We start from the raw sequence: 18244 nt of genomic DNA on the forward strand, positions 1-18244 counted from the left end.
GTTTAAACGTTAAGGTGAAGATTTTAAACTTTTGGTCTGGATGTCTGTATCAGCCACTGTCATTCACTGAATCTCAAAAAAAAAACCCCACTTGTTTCTTAAAATCAACAACTGGGAGAATGTATCTAGCTACGAGGGGGTCACACTTCATGGTTGTGCCACATATCAAGTTTATTCTTTATTACACTTGACGTGGGCCTCGATATTTTCCTCTCCCTCTCAATAGGTTCAAAACACCATCTACTCTTTGTCAACTTCTGATCAGGGAGAAGCCCCTGAAATAATTGTTCAGGCTTTGAGGAGCCCTGGAAGTGATGTCAGCTGGCCACGCCTCCCTGCCTGGCCCATATGACATGTCACTGGAAGTGGCATCACCACCTGTGTTAACAGGCAGCTTCAAGGACTGGGGGGTAGACACAGGATGCAGTTTAAGGCAGGAGTAGGTGAACATGCTCCGCCCCCTTGAGACGCAGAAATCTTGAGAGAACTCACATGTCTGGGAGGAGAAGCAATAGAAGCAGCCAGCTTCCTAGCTTGTGGCCAAGTCTATTAAGGCAGGAGGAGAAATGCCCAGGGGTCCGTGGACCTCTGGTTAGGAATACCTACTCTAGATGAATATATTTTAAATAAGAGACATTAAAGGCTTACACTGTTGTCATCATTAAAGGGTATAAAGGAACATCTGACAATTGTCTTCAAAGACCAGTGTGGGGCAGGCTTTTGCAGAGTAAAGTAATACAGTACAAAGAAAGAAAGGTTCACAATGAACAATCAATAGAAAAGACAGGGAACCTTTCTAAGGCGATATGTTTGTAATATATACAATGAGCAAATACAATTTCTTTTACATCTTTTATATACCAGAAGGAACAACCATGACGGCTTCTAGATCAATTCAATGGGAGTGGTCACTGACTAGCATTCGCCCACAGTAACCTAGAGCAGGGGTAGTCAACCTGTGGTCCTCCAGATTTCCATGGACTACAATTCCCATGAGCCCCTGCCAGCATTTGTTGGCAGGGGCTCATGGGAATTGTAGTTCATGGACATCTGGAGGACCACAGGTTGACTACCCCTGACCTAGAGAGCCTATGGCCGATTGATACTAAAATATTAACAATAATAATATAAGGAAAGGCGATAGGATTTTGCCACCTTTGATACCACAAACTGTTTTTGGAGGATTGGAGGTTTCAGCCACTGATGAAGCCAATGAAAACGGACTTGGTCTAGAAGCCATTACTGTTGTTCCTTCTGGTATATAAAAGATGTAAAAGAAATTGTATTTACTCATTGTATATATTACAAACATATTGCCTTAGAAAGGTTCCCTTTCTATTCTGAGTAAAGTAATACAGCATACAGTAGAAATGGGGTCGGCTCCATCACAATTGTTGATTTGAGAATAGGTGTTAACAAATATACAAAATTATCCCTCTTGTCGTCAGCAAAAAAGAATATTTTGTTTCTTAAGTAATAACCATGATCAGGAACTCCCGTCCGAGACCCCTTAAGAACTAGCAGCTATTTCTGGCTGCTAGTTTAGAGATGAGAGGTGGGTATTATGCAGTTGTGGCTTTGACTGCACTGCTTGCTGACATTAAAGGTGGACGGAGGAAGCATGCTGGCTCAGGCACTTTTGTTTCTTAAAACCACAGACATACAGAAGAAGAAAGAAATTATGCCTATGGCAGAATTGTAGTTGATGCTATTAGTATACATATGTTTGAGATAGAGCACCGAAAGAAGAACAAGGAAGGTGGTTGACTTAGGACTTTCTCGTGGTAGGTCTGGTAGAATGCAAGGTTCAGTACATCTTTGTTTAAGGTACTCGCGCCCCCTGGTGTACCTTTTTATATCGTCTCAATCAGTTTCAGCCGGTTTTGTAGAACGGGACACACATACTTTTGAAGAAACACAAAAAACAAAGTTCCCCTCTTATGCATTCATTTATTTAAAACATTTATATGGCACTTCTTTGGAGACCTGCCCAAGGTAGCTCACAAAATAAAACGAGATTAAGTCCAACCGCTAAAAACCCAATAATAAAAATCTAGAACATAGATTGTTAAATCCATGGGTTCAGACATGGACATGGACACTGAAAGTGAATTGAGCTCTTTATTGTGACCCCCGCATGGTACAACAAAGAACTGAACTGAACTAAGAGCCCCCCAGAAAATCCCAACCTATATACATAAACAATGGATTTTCCTGCCAGTGCATGCTATTAATCAGTTTCAGTTTAAACTGACTGGGTCTGACAGACAGGATCTAGCTGCAGATTGGTGAATAACATTGTAAGCTACAACACTGCCTTGGACCTCAAAGCTGGCTGACACACACAACACAGATGCTCAGAAAGAAGAGAGTATATAAAATTTCAAAGCACAAATGTGCATAATGAGGCAGAGCATCCAATACAAACCTCCAAGTGAGGTCTGGAAATCTCCCTGACTTACAACTGACCAGACTACAAAGATCAGTTCTGATGGGGAAAATGGCTGCTTTGGAGGCTGGACTTCATGACAATATATCCAGCTGATGTCCCTCCTCAACCCCTGCCCTCCCCCAGCTCCACCCCCAGGAATTTCCCAGCTCACAGTTGGCAACCGTAGAAAGTGAGCAGCAACAATAACCAAAGTGGAAAAGGTGGTGAATGACGTTCCCCAGTGGTGGCAGATAATAATCTTCCATCACATCATCTCAAATAACTTCTATGAGCAAATGGTATCATTTATACAAGGGGGAAAGCTTAGTGTTTCCAAATTTTCTTCATAAAATATCCCTCCATGTGAACACAAACTGCCCCTTCCCAAGTCAATTCCCCCACAGATTTATGACAACATTCTTAGAAGACACAGTCCTTACTATAGGTGAAGAATTAAGCACACATGCTCCATTTTTTTCTTTGAGTATTAATCTGAGCGAGATCACTGCCCAAGTATGTCCTATGGTTTTGAGAAAGAAAGAAAAGCAGAAGGAATTTCAGAGTTGTTATATTTGTGAAACAAAAACACATGTGGTTTTTTGGCACTTTAACAATTTATCAGGACAAAGCTCCTTAATATATTATAGCATAAACTTTCATGGACTGCAGCCCATTATGCAGGAATAATTTCCCTCAGATTTGCATATTAGCAAGAAGAGGGAATGTACATACACACAGCCCAAAAGAACATAAAATGTAAAACTCAGAAGTAGGGACCATAAACTTTCTCCACAGGATAGCAAAACACATAATTGTGACTGCAGAGTCGCTTTTACTCAAACTGCATTTTACAGCCACTTCCAGCTGCAAAACCTGGTAGAACCTTGCTAGATTTCTTCCCTCAGAAAGCTACTTCTCTGATGCAATATGCATGTACTCAGAAAGAAACTCCAGTGGGATTTACTATCAAGTATTAGGCCAAGGGATGCCATTTTAACTGAAAACTGGAGTTCGACAAAATTATATTCAAGATACAAGCATTCAAGGTATGCTTTGACTAAAACTTTGCCACTGAACTTGAATTTTGTTTTGTTGCTTCAGATCAACATGGCTATCCACCCATATTTTTGTACACACATAATGGAAGAATCTGCTCCTCCCCTAATGTGTGTGATTTTGGTCCTACAGGAAGAGGTCTTGTTTAAGTGTCCAGTTTGTATGCTAGCTATAGTGGTTAGTGTTGGGGTTATTATCTCTTTGTAAATAAACTCCTGCTGTTTTGAGCCCGCTTGTCTCTGCTGAAGGACCTGAGAACGGATGCCTGAATGAGTGCTCAAACCAGGGAACCCACAGCTAAAGGGGGGTCTGCCCCTTAACTGAGAACTTGTAACAATATCTGGGTATATATATATTTTTAAAATGACAGCCTTTGTAGTGTCAAGAACCCAAGAAGCGGCCGTGTACGGAGTGAGTTTGTCTCCCAGTATTGTCTACTCTTGAGTGGCAATGACTCTCCAGGGTCTGGGCAGAAGTCTGTGATGTCTCCTTGATTTGGGATTTTCAAGGCAAGAGATGCTGAGGTGCCTGTCATTGCCTGCCTCTGCATAGCAACCCTGGTATTCCTTAGTGGTCTTCCAACCAAACAGTGACCAGGCTCAGCCCCGCTGACTAGCCAGGATCAGAGCATCACCTGCTACTCTCTTAAATGTTCAACCTGGAACCTCCTGCATGCAAAGCCACTGCTCAACCACTTGGGCCTAATGAGATTGAGTTTGGGGGAAATCTGGGTTCGATCCCCCTTTCTGCCGTGATACTCTTTAGCACCCAATCACCCTCTCTCCGCCTAACTACCCCCACAATCTCGGGTTTGTTGTGCCAAAAAGAGAGAGAACAACGGTCGCCCGCCCTGAATTCCTTGGAAGAAAAGGTGGGATGTAATGCTTTGATGGGGAGGGAATTTCAAATTAGGCTTGCAGCATTTCGCAAAAGCAGGATAAGAAATAAAATGCAATTAAAGTTCACAGTTCGTGGACGGGTTTGCCCTTAACGTCTTCCCCCCTAATAAACCGAGAAACTCCCCCCCCCTTCTAACTATTTTCCCGCCAAAATTCCCTCCTCCCTTTGCTGCCGAGGTTTCCAACTCCGTTCTCCCCTCCCGCGCACGCGCATTCGACCCGGCTCTTGGTAGTCTACGGCATTGACGTCATTGCTGGCGGCGCACGCGCAATTGCAAGTGGTGTCGCCGTTGTCGCGTAGCATTGTGGGTCAAACATGGCGCTCGCGGTGGTGATGCGGATGGTGTCCCGTCAGGTCAGAGATGCTTTCCCGGTTAGGAGACCTCTCCGCCGCTCGCTGCTTCCTGTAGAAGCCTGAGCTTCGGGCCCGTGGGGGAAGGAAGCGGAAGCGAGCTGTCTCCATGCACGAGAGTGCCTTGGCTTCGTTTCCCGTTAGGGATTATGAGCGAGGGGTTAGGCGTGCTTTCTGCGCATGCGCGGGATGCTTCCCTGCCTCGGAATATGGGCATTTCATCGTTCCGTTTTCTCTTAGCCGTGGGAATCGGGAGCAGCGCCCTACTTCAGGGCTTGGGGGCTTGAACATGAACGAGATACCGGAGATGATCTGCAGGGGGGAAGCTAGGAATGTGGAGACAGAGGAGAATCGGATATAAATATTTATATTTATTTTGTGATTTGTTTACCGCCCTTCCTGGCTCGTGGCATTTTCCAGCATAAATGCACACGTCCATACATATATTTAAGGGAGCACAAAGCCACCTATGGAGTGAGGGAACAATACACTTTTGACGGCACAATTATTGAACTACGTTGTACTGTATTACACAATTTATGTTCCTTGTCAGCTGCCCTGAGCCGCAAAGGAGGGTGGTATATAAATCTAAATAAATAAATGTAATGTGGTGTTCATGGCCCCTTCTAACTCTATAACATGGCCCCTGGATGTTGCTTGTCTGTATGGTCTGAAGGAGCATGTGGTAGAAATGCTTTGACAATTAAGAAAAGCAGATGAGGAATTGTAGTGCTAATTAAAAACTGATGTGCTGCAGCAAATGGTCTGATATGTGAAGAACAATTATTGCAGTACTTGGAAAAGAATAGTCAATAGCAAGAAATATAGTTTGAAGAGCTGAACTTGATCATGCATTGTCATTCTTCAGTGATTGCCTTTGTTGAGCTGTATGTCTTGTTACTGGCCATAGCAATCTTTTTTCACATCTGAAGGTTATACTGTTCTGTTTCAGAAATGCAGGTAGATCAGAATTGGCCTATCCATAAAACAAATCACTAAAGCAGCCAGCAAGCTAGGATTTTATCCCATCACACAAGCAGCACTGGAGAAAGATGAATAATGGGATTATGTGTTTCCCCCCCTATTTCAGACCATAAAATACCAAGAAGTCTCCATGGGTGGGCAGGCTACAGCGGGTTACCAAATTTTACCTGTGAGTAGCACTGTTAAGGCTATCTGTGCTCAAATTGTCAGAAAACGAGAAAAAGGTAAAATTGGGCTTTATGAATAATGGTTGTGCTATACTACATCTGGATATATGCTTCAGGCACAAGACGTGGCAAACTTTGGATGTGATTTTCTTTCATTGACAGATCTCTCCCTTCTCCTGCCTTGGGCAAGTAAGGAGTCATTATGTGGACTGGAGAATGTTACGGGATGTGAAAAGAAGGAAGATGGCCCATGAATATGCAGATCAAAGACTGTGTCTGAACGCTCTCAGGAAAAACACTATTTTGCCAAAAGAACTACAGGTAAGACTTGAGTTTGTGACAGCTTTAAAAAAAAATGTATCACATAATGAGCAGATTATGAATAAGGTTCTTGTATCACTTAAATCTACTGCTGTGAATCCATTGGTCACTTTTCCCTATTTCTAGAATCTTAATCAACTGTTCCATCACAACAGATATCCAATAACATGCAGCTATGGACTATATAGTAAAGCGTAATGAAGATCTGTGTTAAAAAAAAGAATCCAGTGGTTTAGGGATCCCATGGTCGCAGTAAATCATCATGTTGTAGTTGATTTCAAAGAATGGAGGCTTATTCTCCACAACTACTTACCTTTTATGTTGGAAGAGCGGGTGCAAACTCCAAATGCTTTTAAAGTTTGTGGGTTGCTTCCCACTGCCAACAACCAATCTTTAATTCTTCTTTGCTTTCAGACTCCCATCCGCTCTTCAAGCGGATGGTGAAAGCTGCTGGGGGCAGCTACTGCTACTCCCAAACAGAGAGAAGCAAATGGTTGAAGCAGCAGTCCCTTCCCCTGGACATGCTGCTGCTCAGAAAGGCAGATAAGTGATTGTTGGAAGTAGGAAGCAGCAGCCAATATAGGCATGATATCTCTACAGCCAGGAGATGCAGGAAACATCTGGCTACCCTTTTTTGCTCTGCCAGCAAACGGACAGGCTGTTCCCTGGTGGGCACAAAAGCTGCAGGCTCGTGGTTGCTGTTTTGTAGTCATTCATGTAAAATATAGAAGAGTTATGAAACAGTGACTATACGAGTTGCTAGATTCAGGTGGATGGCCATGATGGTCTGAAGCAATAGAACAAAGTTTCAGATGTTGTTCTATGTTGTGGAAAAGATCACCCTTTTCGAAGGGACACAAAGCAGGAACCCTCAAAAAGTCACCACTAGAGTTATGCAGGCTTGTTTGCAGCTGCACATTTAGCAAAATCCACATTTAGCACATTTAGCAAAATGTCGATTGCAGGATAGAAATCTGCTGTTTCTAACAGGCTTGCAGACTCCTACAGGCCTTGGAGAAGCCAAAACCTGACTGAATCTTGCAAAGGAATCTATCCTTTTTACTAAGAGAGATTTGGTGGCCTCAGGGAATGAATGATGCACCCCACTTTGGTCATAGAACTATGAGTACTGCCATATGTTTTCCTTTCTGCAAGGCCAAACTTTTAAGAGATCAACAAAATTTGAGTCAAGTAGCACCTTTAAGACCAACAAAAACTCACACCTTGAATAAATTTTTGTTGGTCTTAAAGGTGCAATTAGACTCAAGTTTTGCTGTGCTACTTCAGATCAACACGGCTACCCACATGAATCTGTTTTTAAGAGATCATAATACCGTGAATAGCAGTGTGCAGCACAAAAACTCCAGAACATTTGAGACGTATCATTGTGTTTTGTCTGTTACAGGAAATGGCAAGTCAAGAGATTCATGCCCTGCCACGAGACAGCTGCCCTGTGAGGATCCGCAACCGTTGTGTGATGACCTCCCGGCCGCGAGCTGTGGTGAAGCGCTGGAGGCTCAGCCGAATAGTTTTCCGCCACCTAGCTGACCATGCCCAACTCTCCGGGATACAGAGAGCAATGTGGTGAATCCCTGCTAAGGGTTTTCATAACCAAGGGAATAAAAAAAAACTGAGCCCTTTTCCAACTCTTAAGATTTATTGAGGGGGTAGCACAAGGAGAAGACGGGAAGAAAATTGCTGTGCAGATGAGCCTGGTTGGAGTTTGTCAAGCCAGTTATTAACCTGTGGTTTGGTACTTTTAGAAGCAATGAAAATATACCCAGAGTGACCAAATTCTATCAATTCCTTGCATTTCTTACCAAGTACTTTGCTTTAAACAGTGATGCAGGTTGCTGCATTATAATAAAACTGAAAATGCCACATGTGACAAAATTCATTGACATGGGATGACAGTTACTACAGCTGACCATTAAAGAGCAGAAAGGGAATAGGTAGTGGGGTTTGAAAATACAAATTTGGGGGTGATGGTGGTTATACTTCATACTTTAAGAACACAAGTGCACTGACTGGATTTTTACAGGACTGTGCATATATTTTTTGGGGGGGAGGTGTAGTTGGATTGCACATGATTTATAAGTTGTGGCAGATGGTTTATGTCCACAAACATACGTGCATAGCTTCCTCCAGCCTAAAGGCCATCAAAAGACTCTTTTCAGATGTTACAATGAGTGCATACAGGAAGCAGGTTAAGTAGTTACGGGCATGTTCCCCCCCCCCATGCACTTAAAAGGGCCTGCAATGTTACTACAGGGCTCCCAAAGGTATAACTGGAATGCTTTAAAGAGGCTGCAGGCTTTGTTTCTTGAGCATGTTATTCTGAATGTTAGCTCACAGCTTGCTCAACTGACTCTTCCCATGGGGTACCATCCACGAGGATGTTGGTTTCTTTTAATGAAGCCAAGGAACATGCTTGGGTTCAAATAACACCTTTCTCAAAGCCTCTTTACTTAGCACACTTAGGGCGTGCCACTTCAATCCATGAATAGTAAGGGGTCAGCTTAGCTTTGGGCAAGCAGCAGCTTGAAACCTCGCATACCTCCCATGAAGCAAACTCCTGAGTTTCATAGCTAATTTCCTAGTGTGGCAGAGAGCAATATGGAAGGAACATGCCTCAGTAGCCTTGCTATTTGTCCGGGGCTACTTGTTGCTCAAGTGGCAGCCTACCTTGTGTTCCATGATGGGAGAAGGGGAGGATACAGATGGAACAGAAGATGAGTATCGATTCAAACAACACACCAATACATTAAAGGTAGTTATTTTGCCAGTTTCAGAAAAGCACTGAAGGCCTTAAGGAAGCAGGGCAAAACACTTAAAGGAGATCCTTTATATAGTAAGTTTTATTTTATTTCTCCAACCTGAAATGCAGAGCACTGTTTTTGCTTGGAAGGTGGTTGTGTAAACACCACTTTTTCTGATCTCAGTGGCACGTCGGAAGCCCCATATAGAAAACCCACCATTTGTTCAAAGATCTAGTGGCATATCCTCTTTGGCTTGCTTTTCTCTGCTCTCAACCCAGGCTTTATTAATGGTTCTTTTCATCTCATCATCCCCTTCAGCATACATCTTTTTCAGGAGATTCATCAGCCCCTCACTTGGATCTGATGTGTCATATGATGCTTTCCTAAAACAGAAACACACACAATGGTGGTTACCAATTAGACCCAACTGTGGCTTGCTTTGTAACAAAGCTGGAGAACTTTAAGACAAGAAAACACGAGGTAAGCCTCCTTTAGCATTGCTAGAGGTCAAACCATACTACCTGGAAGCTTCACTGGCAATAGTAGGATTTCTGTGTGGAAAAGACTGAGTTACAAGAGGCTTCAAATGGTACAACTTATAGGGAGACAGGAAGGCCAAATAACTTAATACTCCTTGTTCAGACAGTTTTCAGCAAGGCATTTCAAACAATATTTAGTATATATATGAAGGTTTCATTTAAAATACTACAGCCAGTTTCGGCGGAACAGGTGTGAAGAATTCTACAACTAGGTAGATAAAGCTCTACCTGTTTCAGTCTAGAATGGTACAAGACTACATTCAACACTGAAAATCAAACTTGTTTAGGGAAAAAAAAGCCAACACAGTACAATGGTTAGAGAACTAGAATCAGTGAGACTCAGCTTTGAGCTCACACGCTGCCACGGAAGCTTGGTGGATGACTTTCAACCAGTCTCACACTCAGCCTGCCTTACCTCACAGAGTTTAAAATGTAAGCTACTGTGTATTCCGGAGGTGGGTGGGTGGGAGCACAGTATAAAAGTAAATAAGGAAGATTTCAACCTGAATCTCTAGATCGGGAATGCTCCTTAACTAAGAAAAGGATACGCACATGGTGCTTTTGTTTGAACGATAACCAATTAATGCTCGGCTTCAAGAACCTCCATGCATTTTATGTACATCCTCCCATTATGGTGGTCACATGCAACTTAGTGAAGTTGTAGTGTGTACTATTTCCAAGACTACTCACTGGGCCTTTCTTCCAAACATTCTTAATTATTTTTATTTTAGTATTACATTTTTATGCTGTCCTCCCTTGCGGTTCAGGGTAGTTCACAATAGATCGATATACATGCTCCAGTATAAATAGGATGCAACACACTCCAAGGATCAGACTCAGTAAATAGCATCAACACCGTTAAACATTTAACCATTAACCATTTAAATGTTTAACCGTAACTTAACAGACTGGTCAGGCTGAGGATTGCCTCAAAATGTAGCTAGGGGGGTTCTGGAGGGCCCAGATGATGTTATCAGCTCACTGGCGGATTATGCATCAATCAACGTGTTTCCAATGCTTTTTTTTCCCCTTCAATATGTAAAACAAGATTTGACAGACCAGGCAGCAGCACACTTACTCCTTCTCCTTGGTCTCTTTTTCAACTTGAGTGAGACACTCCCATTTTTCCTCCTGCTTCTTCCGACATAATATCAGGACCATATCAGTTTTGATCTGCAGTGAGAAGAAGGAAAACCGTGCTTCAGGTTTGTTTTTTTAAAGGGGAAATGCTGAGAGGTGGAATAAATAAGGCAGGATACTACTGAAATCTATTAGAAACTCCAGATAAGGTGTACTTGAATGACTGAAAAATGTGAATGCAAAGTGATAATTGTAGAACAAAGGTGGTTTCGATACTGCAGAGGGAGCTCTACTTCCCTATTGCTCCAGCAACTGCCTAATGCTAAGGCTGCTCTAGTATATAGCCCAACCTATGAAGGCAGTGGGAACCAGCCTTTGTGTCCAAACCATAGGCCTCTACAACCACTAGTAACATGTATCCCATGAGATGCACGGACCTTTCGAGAGCTGTTTTCCACAGAAATTGGTTTCAGAAGGTTATTGAATGTCATGGAGTAGTTCTTCCCATCCAGGTTCTTCACAAATAAATCAAATGATCTGGAAAGGAGCGACGAAGAGTTAGCACTACATAGACATTGGTCCCTCAGATACAAAGAGGGGAGAGCATACTGCTTTAATGTTAAAACCAATAAGATACAAGGGTTGTGTTACTTGGAGATTTCACAGGGAACATTGTCATATAGGGGGACAGAGGCAGCCTACCACAGCAGCTCTTCCAATTTTCTGACGCCTGTATTACTGCTGTAGACACAATCCTGACTCCACAAGACAGTTATAATCAATAGGATTATCTGACTCATTTCATGTAGCCTTGAACAGTGTACTTGGCCCTACTGCATACAAACTGAGGATGCTCTTTTCATATTCACACAACTCTCGGATGATTAAGATGATTTTCATGAACCAAGCCAGCCTATGGCTCGTTCTAAGGGCTCTGCCACAGTGGGATGCTTGGGCAAGTAGATTTGCAGGGATTCTCTACTCCAGTACCTGGGGATCACCTTCCCCAAGTCCCTCAGTTGCTCTGTCACAAACATTGCCATGACCGAAGCAGCAGGCAAAGGGCAAATAGCCCTGGGGAGGATGAGGCCAGAAGAACAAAGTAAAAAAGAAAAAAGGGGGAGAAGCGCACAGAAAGGTACGCACGTGGAAAGAAAAAAAGTGCAATCAAAGGAGCTCCTTAAAGGAAAATCTCAGAAGCTCTCTAAATCCACTGTTCTCTCAGGTAAAGGCGGGAGAACGACTGAGGGTGGGCTCCACTCCCCCCCCCCCAGATAAAAAGGACAATCAATTTCCTGCCTCCAGGGACTGAGGGAAGAAGAACCCAAGCATATTAAGAGTGTCCTCCTCCCCTCAAGTGTGAAATGTGCTTGCATGAAAACCAAATGCAGAGGGAACCATGCCAGACGACAACAAAAAAAATCCCCCATTCTGGGCTTGCAGTATGGCATTTGGAACAAAACCCACCTTTCCGTGAAACGGACTTCCACGTTCTCAGCTGAGAGATGCTGTACTCCAGTTAGAGTGATGTAGATTTTCACAAACTTATCTGACTGATCCCAAGCTGAAAAAGTTAAAAGCCCAATTTCAAAATATTTCCTCAAGAAGAAAAACCTCAGCCTTTCACTCCCTAAACAAGCTTTATAAAATTCACTCTGGGCATTAAAATATCCAGATGTGACATGGCTGATCATGGTTTTCATGCACATGCAGCTATTATGTGACAGTTGTCACATATTTGGGCCCATATGCATCAGCTCCTCCTACGATGTTAGCCAACTACCTAAGAATGGAGGCTAGGTGATTCTGGGGCAAAGGAGTCAGAAGCAGGTGCAAGTGCAAAGAGTTCTATGGCACACTGGAGTCATGGCTTATCCTGATCGTGCCTTTTGAAGAAACTGGCCAGCATCAGACTAGCTAGCACTTCTATATAAAGCAAGGGAGGTTAAATGTCCATATTTATGAGAGTTACACTCACTGAAAGAAACAGACTTGCCTCAGTGTACACTGATCCATACACCTTTTCAGGACTACTTTACATGCATATTTTATATACCTTATTACATTTGTATCCTGTCCTTCCTCCAAGGTGGGGCGTGTGCTGTTTTCAACCCTCCCCATTCTATCTCACAACAACCCTGTGAGCGAGGTTAAACTGAGACAGGCCAGTGGACTTCATGGCAGGGTTAAAATTTGAACTCCTGTTTTTCAAACTTCAGCCAAGCAAACACCTATAGTTTCTCTAATCCATCCTAATGAATTAAAAGAGTGTATAAAACCAGGCTACCGTAATTGTTGATCTTCACTGTGTAGCCTGTGGGTGGCTGTCTGTCTTCTTCAGATATCTCTGCTTTTAGTTTGGGTGGTGGCTGGTTTTTGATTTCTTTCTCGAGTTTATTCTTTTCAGCTAGCAAAATGTCGTAAACTCTCTTCCTTGATGCTTTTTTCAGAAGCTCTTTCACCTCCTCCAAATCTTTCTGCAGCTGGATAAAACAGACACGTGCAAATACTTTAAATGCCGATTGCTTTATAGCCAAGGACATTTCCTTTGCTTGCATAGAAAGAGGAGGGATCGCTCCAAACCTCAAAATTGTTCAGACTGCAGTTCTTTCCCACAAATCTCATATTTATCTGAACAGACACTTCAATGCTTTATATACATTACATTTGATCCATTCCTCCAGGTGAGGCACTTTTCTCCAGACAAAACAGTGTTCTTCTGCTGAGGGGGGCAAGGGGAGTGTCAGGAGCCACAACAGGCCCTTTTATAGGTCCATGAATTTCATAAGACTTGGGAGTGCTACTGCTGAGCAGCGACCCATAAGAAATCTAGTTTGCATGCATTTGTTTTTGGAGGGGGACATTCAGACAAAATTCATTCACACCTCTTTGAACATGGGTGTTACATCCCTTTGGGTTTTCAGAGTGCAAACAGCCATCCTGGGACACGAGAGGCTGATTTTAGCCAGGGGTAATTACCACTTCTACTCTTGCCTAATGGACAGACAAGGGAGGTAAAGCCTAACCTATAATAAGCTTTAAGCAGCCGGTCCTGCTGAAATACTGGGTTGTCTTTTTGTAACCTCCATTCCAACCTTTCTTCACAAAGCTCAGCCAGTACATTTTATCCCTACAACCTGTGAAATTGGTTAAGCTAAGGAAGGTCAGTCCGGATCACCTAATCAGCTTGGCGGGTGCACATTCAGAATCAGACGTTTATTGGCATACGAGCGTGAGGGGTAAGCAGGCATTAATGCTACCCTTTCCCAGGCCAGCTCCACGATCTCCAGTAGTCACGATGCAATAATAGCAGCAATTAACCCAGAGGAGTTCAGGGTGGCTTCATTTTATCATTCTTGGTCTTAATTCTTAAGCAAGATGTGAAGATTTGAACTCAGATCAAGCCAAATATTTCATCTGCTACACCTTTTGGTTCATAGAGGGTTCTGCTCACCCACTGGGGCTCCTTGACATTATTCAGAGACTGGCCAGTGTGGGAAGTACTTTTCCTGATGCTGTTTCTCTGCTCAGCACCCGCAATTATACATATCCCAGCCCTCCTACCTACCTCCACTCCACATGGCTCACCTGATCATTCACATATTACTGTATCTCTTCATCCCAACAGAGTGAAACCCCACAGCCAATACCCCCTGGGACCTGATTAAAAGGCACATGCACCAAAGTCCTACTTTATTAATTTATTTATATTATTATATTTATATACCGCCCTCCCCGAAGGCTCAGGGCGGTTTACATAAAACGTCTAAACAATACATGAAACAATCCATAGCATATAAATAACTGTAACAATAGTATTAATAACTGATAATTATAACATTGCAACAGTGCAAACAGGTCCAGAGTGCATTAATGGAGCTCTGGGAGGGAGGTAGCAGGGGCCCTTCAGACGTTGTTGGTTATGCCTGGTCTCAACTGAATGCCTGGCGGAAGAGCTCCTTTTTGCAGGCCCTGCAAAACTGTTTTAGCTCTGTCAGGGCCCTGATCTCCTCCGGGAGCTCGTTCCGCCAGGTGGGGGCCAGGATAGAGAATGCTCTGGCCCTAGTTGGGGCCAGGCGGGCATCTTTAGGGCCAGGGGCCATTAGCCGGTTGGTGGTGGCAGAGCAAAGAGCTCTTTGATGGGCATAGGCCCCTTACAAAGAAATCACAATGGACATTTATTTAGTTTTTTAATTTAATATATGTTACATGTGTAATATAGCCAGGAGATCTGAAGATCGTCTGATTGCCAGGCAAGAGATGTTTGGTTTGCCCTGGTATTCCTTGGACGTCTCCCTTCCATGCGGGAGCCAAAGCTGACCCTGCTCAGCTTCCAAGATCTGATGCAATTAGGCTGGGCTGTTCAGTTTGAGTCCATCACAATGGACTGGAATCACCACAAGCAAACCTGAACTGCAAAAAGCAAGTTACTGCCACCTCTGCTCTTCCTATTGTAATTGTATCACACACATGTCTAAAGCTGCCAAGCCCACACCACTGGATGAAATTATCATGAACATGTCTCCAACAAATGACCCCTTCATTTGGGACCTGGACCTGTCCTCGGCCTATCAGCCTGATTCTACTTTCATCAGCACAGATCTATAACAAGTAGCCATGAGGTCTACTGAAAACTCAGTTCTATGGGCCTCTGCAGCATGAGCTGGCTAGTCCAGGAGTGCTGGGTAATCAAACGATCAATCATCAAATAAATAAATAATGGCCCACACACTCAGCATTCTTTAACAACCATGTTAGCTTTACTCCAAATTTTCCAAATTCAACAGCACCTCTAAGACCAACATTTTCAGCAGACAAGCTTTTTTTTTTTTTTTGAGTAAATCTGACTCTGACAGATACACCCGACCAAGCAAGCTGTGACTGTGACTTACATCATGGAAATCTTGTTGATTGGACTCAACTTCTATCCTACCACTACAGACTGAGACGGCTACTGACCTGAAACAAGCCTTTTAGGCTCCCTACACATTCTTCCAAATAACACAGGCACAACGTTTCTTTCTTTCTTTTTGGACCCTTCATTGGAGAAACAGAGGGCAGAATCAGAAACCCACCCCCTAAATGAATCCCCAAATATTTCTGGAATGTGGAGGTCATAAACTTCAATCTTCCTGCTTCAAAATTATGGATAAATCCATTCCCTTACAATCAGAGAAACCCATTTGTTCCCATGTACACACACACACACACACATATACACACACACACATTCTTTACATATACATATATATACGCATACACACATATATATCGTTTCGTACCGGCCATACACACACTCTTATACATATACACATACATACATATATAAACACACGTATATCTCGCTTCGTGCCGGCCATACAGGAATTCCCGCCAGGGCCAGAATCCCCCTCCCCCACCCGGCTCACCTCCTCCATGTTGCGGCTGGCGAGGGGCGCACGCGTACTCCCGTAAGCCCTTGTGCGCGCTCCCGCCGAAGCCCTTTTCTCGTGAGGGGAAATGTACGCAGGCGCAGTCCCCCTCCGCCAGCAACGTCGCAAGCGGCTCCTTCACCGCCCCTTTCTCCTCTCGAACTTTCGCGAGACGCCGCCTCCCTGCGCGTCACGGGATCGGCGGGGAGGGGGGCGCTCCCTCCCTCTCTCTCTCTCTCTCTCTCTCTGCGTAGTTGGTTGCTAGTGGGACACGCCCACGTCGCTTTTCCCCCCCGCCGAGGCAGAAAGATGGCAAATGATTCAACGCAGCTTCTTCTTTCGGTTGCCGTTCGAAAGCCACAGGGCAGGGGCGCCCTCCGAACGCCTGGCGCTCGCCGTTGTCCCCACGCCTCAGATAGGGAGCCGGAACTTTCATAAAGAGCTTTGCATCGAGTTCTGTGACGGTTTCAGTTTTCCGCCTTCCGTTTTCCTCCATAGAGTTGAATTAGGGCTAGAGCGGCGCACTCAAGGGGTCAGCCGTTGTTCAACGGGGTGACGTCCTCAAACTGCGACTCTCATGAGAACGTCACAGCGACGCCGCTGTGGGTAGGTCTTGGCCAGCTCGGTGGAGCGATAGGCCGTTGTGGCTGCGCTTAGTTCTGCGGCGACTCCCTTCTGAGTTAAAGACGCAGCTTTACTACAAGAAAGAAATTCCTTTATCTTTGTTATCATCATCATTATGACCACTCCTCCCTAAGACAGGCTTGGGGCGGCTAACGTCAATAAAGCAGATCTGCAAAGTAAATTTTAAAAGTCAAAAGTTTTTTTATCTGCGATCCATCTTTGCGTGGTGATTCAAGAGCGGCAGCTTCTAATCTGGAGAACCGGGTTAGACCCCCCCCCATTTTCCTATGCAGTCTGCTGGGTGTCCAGTCAAGTCACAGTTCTCTCAGAGCTCTCTCGACCTCATCTACCTCACAGGGTATCTGTTGTGGGGAGAGGAAGGGAAGGAAATTGTAATCCGCTTTGAGGCTCCTTTGGTCAGTAAAAAGCGAGGTCTAAAAAAAATTACTCATTGTGCTATATAAGTATATATATATATAATATATGTGTATACAAGCCATAACTGCACCCCCCCCCCCTCCAATTCTAGGATATTGCAAAATGAAGGTCTGCCTACTGGGTTTGTGGGTAGGAGCAAGAACATTAAGAATGCCTCTTGCTGACTGGCTTTCAGCCGTAAACGATCCTAACCCCTGTAAATCTTTTATGAGAGGTGTTAAATGTAAGGCCCAAGGACTGGAAATGGCCCATCCCATTCCACACACGTTGGATAATACACTTCTAATGCACCTTAGAAGTAGATTTTCCTGTCCTACACAAGAAAATTCAGCTTCAAAAGCACATTGAAAGTGCATTATCCAACGTGTGTCAAATGGGCCAGGTCTACTATCCAACCCACAAGCAAGGAAGAGAAGGGTGGTGGCAACAAGAGCAGCCAAAAGACCTGCTTCTGGTTGACTGGATGGTGAGTCCATCTGTCCCCTCTCTTGGGCAAGGCTGCACATGGGTGGCTGCCACCCCATCAGTGCATATGCATGCAATGCCTTCCCCTTCACTTCAGCAGCCACCACCACAGCTGCATCCTTCGCCACTGTTGCTGTCAGTCATCTCCTCCTCTGACTGCCACTCTCACCTTTTCTCTGCTGCAATGCTGAAGAAACAGCCTTTAGGGATGAGTAAGGAAGGAAGTCATTGTGTGTGAAGGTGGTTGGTGGTGGGGAAGCTGCTGCTGGAAAAGTATGAGGGGAAATGTAGGAATGAGAAGAATGCCCAAGTGGCAGAGTGGGGCTTATGGACCTAGATCTCCCAGCTGTTAGTCCCCATGCTCAAACCTCAGCATCATGTCGGATGGATGTGTATCTTTGTGGAAGGATCAGGTCTCTACGTGGGACTGGAGTGCAAGGAAAGCAATGGTCATTGGGAGACCCATTGTGGCCCATTGTGAAGATGACCTTTAGCCAGTCAACACCACTTGAAGGAGCCTATGCAGCAGCTTTGTTCAGTGTAATAATGCCTTTTAGTTGTTCCTATGCCCGATATGTTCAACCACTGTCTGCCTGCAGGCCTCTTCCTCAGCTGCTATGATCTTGGCAAATAGTCTACCTAAAAAAATCTTATCATGCAGTTCCCTGAGCGCCCAGGGAGGGCGATATATTTGTATGCGTGTGTATAACTCTTTTAC

The 18244-nt window shown here is 44.2% G+C and overlaps 2 protein-coding genes across 2 annotated transcripts; one reads left to right on the forward strand and one right to left on the reverse strand.

Moving 5' to 3' along the window:
- Nucleotides 1-4594: 4594 nt before the first annotated feature.
- Nucleotides 4595-8091, forward strand: MRPS14 (mitochondrial ribosomal protein S14). The gene is made up of 3 exons (XM_077332530.1): nucleotides 4595-4741; nucleotides 6052-6210; nucleotides 7616-8091. Exons 1-3 carry the CDS (start codon nucleotides 4703-4705, stop codon nucleotides 7796-7798), a joined length of 381 nt encoding a protein of 126 aa, XP_077188645.1. The 5' UTR covers nucleotides 4595-4702; the 3' UTR covers nucleotides 7799-8091.
- Nucleotides 8092-8274: 183 nt separating this feature from the next.
- On the reverse strand, nucleotides 8275-16486 carry CACYBP (calcyclin binding protein). Its single transcript, XM_077332528.1, has 6 exons — nucleotides 15997-16486; nucleotides 12876-13071; nucleotides 12056-12152; nucleotides 11026-11125; nucleotides 10587-10681; nucleotides 8275-9352 (listed from the first exon to the last, which is right to left on the reverse strand). Exons 1-6 carry the CDS (start codon nucleotides 16003-16005, stop codon nucleotides 9193-9195), a joined length of 657 nt encoding a protein of 218 aa, XP_077188643.1. The 5' UTR covers nucleotides 16006-16486; the 3' UTR covers nucleotides 8275-9192.
- Between the last annotated feature and the right edge of the window lie 1758 nt (nucleotides 16487-18244).

This window comes from Paroedura picta, chromosome 4 (genome assembly GCF_049243985.1).
Source record: "Paroedura picta isolate Pp20150507F chromosome 4, Ppicta_v3.0, whole genome shotgun sequence".
Classification (NCBI taxonomy): Eukaryota; Metazoa; Chordata; class Lepidosauria; order Squamata; family Gekkonidae; genus Paroedura; species Paroedura picta.